Source organism: Pygoscelis adeliae, unplaced genomic scaffold (assembly GCF_000699105.1).
Source record: "Pygoscelis adeliae isolate BGI_AS28 unplaced genomic scaffold, ASM69910v1 Scaffold262, whole genome shotgun sequence".
Lineage (NCBI taxonomy): Eukaryota > Metazoa > Chordata > Aves > Sphenisciformes > Spheniscidae > Pygoscelis > Pygoscelis adeliae.
In genome coordinates this window covers 1391907-1402048 of record NW_008824184.1, presented here as the reverse complement: position 1 = coordinate 1402048, position 10142 = coordinate 1391907, and the positions used below count along the sequence as shown (strand labels likewise).

The following is a 10142-nucleotide window of genomic DNA, read 5'->3' as shown; positions in this document are numbered from 1 at the left end:
CACAACAACCCCATGCAGCGCTACAGGCTTGGGGAAGGGTGGCTGGAAAGCTGCCTGGCGGAAAAGGACCTGGGGGCGTTGGTCGACAGCCGGCTAAACATGAGCCAGCAGTGTGCCCAGGTGGCCAAGAAGGCCAATGGCATCCTGGCCTGTATCAGAAATAGTGTGGCCAGCAGGACTAGGGAAGTTCGTACTCCAGGTGGTGAGGCCACACCTCGAATACGGTGTTCAGTTTTGGGCCACTCACTACAAGACAGACATTGAGGTGCTGGAACGCGTCCAAAAGAGGGCAACAAAGCTGGTGAAGGGTCTGGAGCACAAGTCCTGCGAGGAGCAGCTGAGGGAACTGGGGTTGTTTATCCTGGAGAAAAGGAGGCTCAGGGGAGACCTTATCACTCTCTACAACTACCTGAAAGGAGGTTGTAGCAAGGTGGGTGTTCGTCTCTTCTCCCAAGTAACAAGCAATAGGACAAGAGGAAATGGCCTCAAGTTGTGCCAGGGCAGGTTTAGATTGGACATGAGGAAAAATTTCTTCATCGAAAGGGTTGTCAAGCATTGGAACAGGCTGCCCAGGGGAGTGGTTGAGTCACCATCCCTGGAGATATTTCAAAGACATGTAGATGTGGTGCTTAGGGACATGGTTTAGTGGTGGACTCTGCAGTGCTGGGTTAACGGTTGGTCTTGATGATCTTAAAGGTCTTTTCCAACCTAAATGATTCTATGATCATGCCGAGAGAAATTATAGTACAGAAGTAACATGACTTATCCTGATTTGTATGAGCCTGTGGCAAAGGAAGGAAAATAAAACGTCCACTTGCAGACAGTGACTGCACCAGCACATTGATACCTGTACTAGTTTGGAACTAGTTAGTGTAGGCAGCACTAAATCAGGCAGGATTCAAGGCAGTTTACAGACTTAGCGTTCAGTACCAAGCCACTATGGCTAGCCCGCTAACCAAGCTGCTCACAGATCTCTGTACCATACTGCAGTCACAGCAGTATAAACATGCTAACAGTCCTGACAACTTTCTCAAAGAGAATGCTGTTTCTCTCCTGGGATGTCGTGCTTCAAGCCTGAAGCTATGCTATATGCTTGACCAGTCCAGGCACAGGAGTGGAAGAAGAAAGATTTACTCACTGAAGTTACCCAGACAAAATGCCAAAGTACAAGAGGATTGCATTCTGTGGTTGGAATGTTAAAATGATCAATTTTCTCTAGTCTAGCAATTTTAAGTACAGTAGACAGAAACATCACCTCAACTCTTGCCCAGTTCTGCATGATGGTGCAGGATGGATCTCCACTTTCACTGAATCCTGGGAATAAAAACAAGTACTGTTTGTGAATGGCTCTTGGAAATAAAATGTTTATTAAACAAGTTCTACATTGTAGATGAAATGTTTATCTGTAGCTTCCTTCAAATGTTTGAGACACTTGAAGACAAGTTAAATACTGTGTGGAGAACTAGTCTTGTAAAAGTTATTTTGAACAAGAGAAAATATATTGGATGATTTAACTTACGCTCTTCTACTTCTTGTTTCAAATACTCCACAGCACGTGCAAATGCAGACCGTAGCTCTTCTAGTTCTTTACTCGAGTCTTCAGAAAAAAGAAAGAATTACCTTAAAATAACAATAATTAATTTTCATCTCCCATCCACTAAAACCTCTTCCCTAACACCCACAATGATTTTATTGGAGGAGTTGGGGGAACCAAAGTTTATTACTTCAGTAAAACTCACTACATGCATAATAAAAGAAACATCAAGTACCAAAAATATAAGGCAGGGCATTTTTGCAACAGCACAATCTATTCTGTCAGCAAGGAGCTGCTTTAAACCAACGAAGTTCATATATTTTTATAGACACTAACTGGCCAGAAAGTAATTTTTGTGGAAGATACGAAACTACTGTTACATTTTTTTTAAAAAGTGATACCACTGTTTCAGAGAGGTACACAGAAAACAGTTTAAGTATTTATCCACACATGTATCATATATACCTTGTGTAAAATCCACCCTTCTTCTCAGGTAATCAAGATATGCCTGCCAGATTTCTACGTAGTCCGTTGCCTGAATAAAACCTGCATTCAGAGCTTTTTCAAACATTTCTGAAAGAAATAGGGAAAAACATCCCCACACAAACACAATTACTTTTCAAATATTGACAAAATTAGCAAGCTACAGTGCATAGGACAAAGAAATATATACACCTTACATTTATAGGAAGAGAGGAAAATAAAAGAAATCCTACATACGCTAAATTGGTTTAGGAAGCGAATGTAAAAGCCAGTTTAATTCAGTAGTGTTCATGCAAAGTTGAAGTAAATTGCTCACTCAGAATTGAAGCTGCTCAACAAAAGCAGCTTTGCCCTAGAAGCTTGCTACTGTACATTTCCTCAGCTTTAAGACTGATGCAGCAGGATGAAGACAAATTCTACAGCATCCTACAGGTCACCGTTTGTCACACATTAGTCACCATTTGTCACACATTAGTCAGAGTGCAGAGAGAGTTCTGTAGCGTAAAGAAGTCTTGCCAAGATGATCTTTCTTTACCAGAAATAATGCTGTGATCAACTCTATGCCTCTCCATCGCCAAAAGGTATCGAATCCACAGCCCAACTGTCCAGGGACAGTTCCTAACAGCGCGGTCATGAGCAGACAAAACCAACTCTTTCACTTTCAGCTGCCGGTCCTGAAATAACCATACAACAAAGTTTTCAGTTCCTATTAGCCAGAGAGCCCATCTAAGACATACCAGCTTATAAAGAGCCAACACCTTAAAAACAGTACTTAATTTTATATTCGAAAAGCTAAGAAGAGATGGACATTTTAAATTCTGTAGTCCTAAAAACCCAGTGAACACCTTCAAAACAGAAAGGATATGCTCAGGAGCGCCACAAACAAGAACTCCATGCCATGTTCAGTCTGCAATACTTAACTGTGAGGTTCTAACCAAGCCAGTTAGGTATTTTCTGCCAATGACATAAATATAATAAAGGCACTGAGTAAATTCCCAACTGTTCTTAGTATGTTTAGAAAAGAGAAGGATACAAGAAAGAGGGTGCACACAGCCTACTCAAAGGAGACAGGCACTGTTCCACCCGCAACCTGCGGTCTCAAGCTGGTAAGATAAAGACATGACGGAACAACTCAGCCTAGATAAGCCTCCTGTAGCGAGTTACACTGATCTCTTAAGAGACCGACCTTCTGCCCACATGAAAACCCTGCCTCTCAAGTTCAATATGATTTTCAAAGTGCACTAACTAGCCCACGTGTAAATATAGATAAACATCTGGGTTTACTTTGGCTTGTTGGTAAATTAGTTATTTGTTCTCCACTGTAAAATATTCAGGAGAGCACTGGCAGCCCTCAAACAAGCACTATCATTAATTTATCTGTCTCCTGACGGACAGGCAGGCTCCCCAGTGATTCAGACAGCACTGAACTGCTTTGCCTACAAAAGCTGGAAGAAAAGGAAGGACATCCTCAGAAACAATGCCTCTGGATGACTAGCTACCAGAGACAATGCCAGGGCTTACAGTACAGCTCGTTACACCTAGTCAACTCTTTGCCAGATAGCACAAGCCTCGATGCCCACACCCAGTTTAATTCTGCAGAGAAAAAACACAACTGGAGGAAAAAGTGAGCAAATGCTCACTTGATCCATAAACACACCATCGAAAACAGGAAAAAACCAAAAGGTGAGGTGAAAATCAGTTTCTGAAGAATTTAAAGACTAAGGGGCAGGATTGAGGTAGAACTTACTGGTCATTCGTTTATCAGCCACTAAGATTAAAAAAAAAGAAACAGGAAAATAAAACCGCAAACATCTAGTTTTTTCCTTACCAAATATTGGTTGTAGCGTGCCCAAAGATCTGGCACAAGGCAATTCTCAGCCAAAGCCCTCTCATAGATCAACTGAATGCGAGCTGGATCACCTGCTTTCATTTCAAAATCAATGTAAGCTTGATATTCTGCTAGCTTTGGTGTTTCAGCACCAAGCTATAAAACAAACAGAGATAAAAAAAATTAAAATCTTCTGAACAAAGCATGATTGAAACAGTTCGATTGTTACTCAGAGTAGGTCTCATGCAAAATTTCACACAAGAACTTGGCCTCTAAATATCAGCAGCTTTTGATTTTCATGTATCTCCAAATACCACCCTGGTTCTGAAGCCATTCAGATCCCTACTTTTTATTCCTCTTAGCCCAGCGTGCTCGTCAATGCTGGAAGAAACAGCCAGAGTACTCACATGCACCCTAGGGTGGCCTGACACAGTCAACAGATTCAATAGTTTCCAGTATACCCAGTTGTGAGGCTTCTTGTCTCACATTGCTCACAGCCGAAAGAGTCACCTACCAATACACAGCTGCTTTAGCTCTGTGACTAGAAAAATAATAAAGTTTGGAGAAAAAAAAAAAATCACCCCAAAGCAATTAACTCTTAGTTTTAAAGCAAGGTATAAGTAACAGCATTACCAGTGCCTCTTCATATGGTTTACACTTCTCCAATTGCTGTAGAGCTTTTTTGTAATTCTTTATTATTGTTTCTGGTATCGGATCTTCTGACCATTCCTCATATTCAGCATACGAAGCCTCCATATCTATTAAAATGGACATGAAACCCCATCAATAACTTATTGGACTAAATAATCAACATTCAACCTATATTTGATTCTAACACATTTTTATTTCTGTTAACACTTTTGTGTCTTAACTGTCACACTACCTCATGCTTATAGGGTTCAGACACTTCATCTTATACAGTGCACTACAACACAAACTCAGGACAAGTTATATTAAAGCTACTGATTTTGATTTAGAAAACCAAAGTGGCGAGATTTTCCCAAGGCTTTAAAGAAGAGAGACCAACCCAAATTCTTTCAATATGCAAATGAAGAAGTCAAAGAACTGTGCTTAACTCTCTCCTATAAGCAAAGCCACAAGAAAAGGGGCTTAAAGAATGAAGCAGATAGGGCAGAATTCCAACAATCCAGCCATCAGTGTGTACTATTCCCTACCAACTAAGGTTCTTATGCAGTGATCATCACAGCTGAATTCCTAGTTCCTAATGGTCATGTTTTGTGCTCATCATTTGTACTTTATATAGCCTCAAATTATGCACTGAAGAAACAGATAAACCAAGTTTCAATGAGTAAGAATACTTCTGAACAAGAGGGATCTGTGCATCATTCAAGAGGCCCTAAAGACAGGCAAATGTCATTGATTAAAAAATTCACAAATACTACAGCTGTAGTTTGTGTGGCTCTACCAAAAGAATAATCATGACTAATGCCTAGGTCACCATAACACAGCTTATCCATGCCACCTCTCCAAGTGCACCGGCTCTTACCTAATAGCGGGATCCCCAGCTGGCGCCTGAACAGCATGTGGATCTTCTCAAGCTGGCTGCAGAGCATCTGCTGCTGCTCAGACGATGGAACGCTGCCAGGAGCTGGCTACAAACAAAAGGATTGAAAGTTAAATCAGTTCCCTCAAGCCTGAGCTGATGAACTTGATGGTGTATTGTTTATGGGTTGGGGGTCTGGGCTCCCAATGATTACACGATCCTTGAAGAACAGACACAGCCAACTTGCATTTCAGGTCACTGCTGTGAAAGCTAGAACTTGGAAACTGCTGGACTCAGAAGCTGGATGAATGTGAAAAGCATTCCTCACTGAAAGCTGACACATGCATTGGGAAATGATAAGCTGAAAAAAAAGTAAGCCACATATGATCATGCCACTTCACAAACCCACTGGGCTGCCAAATAGTTTTTCTATAAATCCCTGGTGTGCGGACACATGATTTAAAACTTCCAGCTTTCTTTGAAAGGGTGTTCTCCCATTACTCCTTTGTTAGAGCATTTCATAGAATGGTTTGGGTTGGAAGGGACATTTAAAGATCATCTAGTTCCACGCCCCCACACCACGGGCAGGGACATCTTTTAAACTTCCATATCTTATGTAGTAAACGACAAAAAAAAAAAAGTATTCACATTCTGGCCCATCTTGTAAAGGTATCTTTTGCAGATGTCAAACAGTATGACAGGGATAATATACCATCATCCAAAAGTCACAAAAAGGGTGAAATAACAAATGAGTTAAAAACTGAAGTACAAAACAGTCTAGAAATACAAACATGATTGACTATGCACAAAAACATTCACTGGCAAGAACGCTGTTTCATAATGAAACTACTCAATCTAAAGCTATGCTTGTCAGTTCAAGCTAAAGCAGCAGAATGAAACTTTGCTTCTGGATATGAGATTTTATGATCTTATTTAAACACAAATCCATTACTATATCAACTAAATACACAGAATGTTTTTCCCAGGCCAAAGGGTCAGTTTCTACAGCTGAAAAGAAACAACTGTGTGACATTACATCTCAGAAGAGACTGATGAGGGGGCAGCACAAGACGACTTCAGAAACTACACCACAACTTGTTTCTTACAAGAGCCCAGGAGACCGGCCTTACCTGTGCCGTTTCCAGTATGGCATTCTCAAACTCACGGTATGCTTCCCATAAAGCTGTTCCTTTTGTCACATGCAGTCCAACGGCAGTTAATGCTCTCTCAAATATTGAGCGAACTTTCTCAATTCCTCCTTCCTGGCCAATGCCACCAATTGAATATTGGGCATATTCCAACCAAATTTCAGGACCTAAACAAAGTTATGGGAAACAGATGACCTAATCCCCTCAAAAATAAAAAAGGCATATCTCTGCTTCCCAAACACCCACAAATAGACCAACACATGACAATTTTCTTTACCATCCAATGTAGTAAAGAAAAATTAAAATATTTTATTCTATGCTCTTGATTCAGTACCAGCTGCTACAATTGTTTTCTGAAAGAAGTCACTCTTGTGGTCGTTACTGACACAGACTGACTCCTGTATGCCACCTCTGGTACACAAGCTACATCAGAGATGCATCAAGACACACACTCCCCCCCCAACAGCAACTTGACTTTTCTTGCACACATGCGCAGAGCTGGGACCACAAAGCTGTCGCGCTCCTACAGAACTCAGATTAAAGTAGGTCCTTCTTCTCTTTCCAGACTCCTGTACTTGCCTGTTCAGCAACTGCTTAAGCAGTTTAACTATGAAGGAGGAGGATTTGCTAGAACAGCGTTAGCTGCCTGGCATCTCTCCCACCAGTAGCAATATCTGAGCAAATAAGGTTCAGGGACCCCCAGCAGACACTGTCCAACCAATGGATGTTAGATTGCACATCTCAGGCTCCAGAAGAAGTCTTTCCAAACCCCAGGTGCAATCCATCCAGCAGATCCAGAGGATACTCCCTCTCAGTTCTTCACCTCTCCATTCCTTCCTGAACGATCACCAACGCCCTGTGAGGCTAGCTATGCCAGTGCTGCAACGTGACATTTTGTATATAGCTTCTGCAAGGAATTCACCTCAACGCTACCAAGCCCTCTCTGCTTCTTCAGGCTTTGTGTTTTCAGCACCTTACCACAATACCTGAAGAGCACACAGTTACTCAGTGCTTTAAGCTAAAAGTTTTAAGCTACAGCTGCAGGCAGCTCCTGAGAAGTGGAAAGACAAGACACCACGTACTTCCCTCACTTGTAACAAGGATGATCAGGGCCTGGTACCACAGCATGGCTAGGGTTACCTACTTCGCAGGGTTTCAAGAATGCCGTCCCACAGACAGTAACTATGTTCTGAAAGAGCTGTCACATAGTGGAAATGGCAGTAGAGACAGTGCTAACCAACACAGAAGACAGAAGTTGAAATGAGCCTTTTAAAAGCATTCACTTTCCTCAAAGAAAGAGCTAAAGAACCCATGATGGGTAAGAGAGAAAGCATTCCCTAGGTGAGCGCAATATCTGCTGCTTTTAGAGATTAGAGAAGTGTGAAATACGCGTTTGAAACTTTTTACAACATTTGTTTAAAAGATCTTGAAGACTGCAATAGTACTTAAAGCATTGCCTGTGAACGGCCTTTAACTCCAATGCTTCAGAAAAAACTGAGGATCACTTCACACTAATATTTCGGTCCAATTTCTGCATTGTAACAGAAGGATGAAACTTTCCTAGAAAGAGAAAGCCATAATCTGAATGCAACACAATACATTTTATAGCATATATTAACAACTTACAGATGTAGTCTTTCACAGCTCTCTCAAACAGCTCATAAACTTTCTCTCGCTCAGAGCTTTCAGAAGCCATTTTTATCTCATCCTTCAACCAGTCCAGCCAAATTTCTGAAGGAAAGAAGTTTAGAATACATCACCAATGTTCAGAAAGAGTAAGTTAAATCCACTTGTTGAATTTTTTATGAGAGTTTTTAATAACAGACTTAAAAATAGGGAGAGGGCCAAGGGGAAAAAGAGAGCAATTTTAGCCTCCATGACTGCTCACAATAAATTTAAAAGAAAAGTTTGGTACAGACCTTTTCCGACTAGTACTAAACAAGCACACTTCTATTTAAAGAAAGCAGAAGTTGCAAGCAGCAATTTATTAGTACCATGGGCAGAGGATCAGTATGAACCAGAGAGGCATCCAGAGGTACACCTTTCCTCACTTTTACAAGAAACAGTAAATTACTTTAGAGGCTGGAAGTTTCCACATGCATAGGAGGAAACCTTCCCTTGCCAAGGCTAAAAGCACACTCGCAGAACAGCCTCTGCAATATTTACATTGCCTCTGTGTTATAAATAAAAAAGAAACACCCACTTCAAGGGCTACCTGCAACTTCCACCAACATCTTTTGCTGCTTGCCTGCAAAATTTAACTTCTGGCAGCAATTTGTCTGTGCTCTGAGTCACATTCACTGACTAAGCGACTGAAGCTGTTTCAGTGCTGCCATCCCACAGCTGTATATTACCAGCCCTACAGCAAAGGCAGCACAAGCAAACATACACCTGTCCCTGGGCTACAGCAGGTCGCATCCTGGCAGCAACTCCCCCAGCTAACAGACGGACAGACTAGCGACTGGAGTAGCTGGGCACACACAAACACCCCCACACACCAGTCCCACTCTACCGCAGCAGCCTCTGGCAGAGGACAGGGCAGGACAGTGCAGTTGCAAGAGCTCGAATTCCTGCAACAAGCTTGCTACCCTGTGCCTGTCAGAGGCCAAGCTCAATGCTGGCCATTAACACCAGCAGCATTCAGAGTTTAAAAAGTCCCAAATTTGTTGTTTTAGGTTTCTCTGGACTGGAACAATGTTATCGAAGCCTGGCACAAACACATTATTTCACTACTGAAACAATGGTATTTTACACAGATAATGCTTAAGCAGTATTGGCTGCAGCATGAGCAGAAGATGCTCTGTACCTTCGGTAAGTGGAAAGAGTTCACTCATCTTCTGACGAGCTCTTCTGAGCTTTACCAACTCTCCCTCCTGGCGCAGCAGCTTTATCAGATCCAAGTGACAGTTATAGTCAAAAGCATTGATGGAAAGCTTTAAAAAAAATTTTTAAAAGTACTGTTGAGTGAGAGACATGAAGAAATCAGAAAACATTTAGCAGAACAGAATATCATACTGCCTTTTGGGGCATACAAATCTCGTCATGTGTCCACATAGCCAAGACAACACCTACCTTCCTGTGCAGCACTGCACCACAACTTCACTATTGTTTGCAAGACGATTTCACGTCACAAGGAGACATTTATAAAAACACTTCCAAGTTTAACAGAGCTCTAAAGGTAAGCTCAGAGCTTAGCCTACAGCTCTAAGCTGTAAAGGTTACTGCTCAGCAGTGCAAATGCCAGCACCAGAAGTACAGTAGCTACCAGTTGCAGAAACAGACCCAGGAGTGCAACATGAAAAAAGCCTTCTTCAACAGAGCCAAATGTATTTTAATTTCTTCAAAGGCAATTAAAAAAACCCCAAACAGCTAGCAAAGTTTTTTTCGATGACTACAAACTGTCCACTAGGACCCTCCTCTCTAATTTCCCTCTCAAAAAAACCCAAAACGCCTAGTTTCCAATTCAGACTCCAAACATTCACGTCTCGACAGTTTCCAGCATCAAGCTACACAAGCAGCCACGGATATTTGTTCCGTTACCGCCGCAGCCACTCCAGCAGGCAGTCACAAAAAGGAAGACCCCACGAAGGCCGGGTCTCGCCCCGCTCCGAGGTTTCCCGGAGGGGAGGCGTCGGTTCTCCGGGA

The 10142-nt window shown here is 42.0% G+C and overlaps 2 protein-coding genes across 2 annotated transcripts in view; one reads left to right on the top strand and one right to left on the bottom strand.

Annotated features, from left to right (window-relative positions):
• SART3 (squamous cell carcinoma antigen recognized by T cells 3) overlaps window positions 1-9541 on the bottom strand; it is an 18894-nt gene extending 9353 nt beyond the window's left edge. The window contains exons 1-11 of the mRNA XM_009334445.1: window positions 9530-9541; window positions 9304-9430; window positions 8124-8228; window positions 6480-6664; window positions 5353-5458; window positions 4479-4603; window positions 3846-4001; window positions 2553-2691; window positions 2000-2107; window positions 1520-1597; window positions 1256-1314 (exon numbers count right to left, since the gene is read on the bottom strand). Of these exons, the coding sequence (XP_009332720.1) occupies window positions 1256-1314; window positions 1520-1597; window positions 2000-2107; window positions 2553-2691; window positions 3846-4001; window positions 4479-4603; window positions 5353-5458; window positions 6480-6664; window positions 8124-8228; window positions 9304-9430; window positions 9530-9541 (1200 nt within the window). The remainder of the gene's footprint in view (window positions 1-1255; window positions 1315-1519; window positions 1598-1999; window positions 2108-2552; window positions 2692-3845; window positions 4002-4478; window positions 4604-5352; window positions 5459-6479; window positions 6665-8123; window positions 8229-9303; window positions 9431-9529) is intronic.
• The window catches only part of ISCU (iron-sulfur cluster assembly enzyme), a 3786-nt gene continuing 3183 nt past the window's right edge, over window positions 9540-10142 (top strand). Inside the window, exon 1 of the mRNA XM_009334444.1 lies at window positions 9540-9575. Within this exon, the coding sequence (XP_009332719.1) occupies window positions 9540-9575 (36 nt within the window). The remainder of the gene's footprint in view (window positions 9576-10142) is intronic.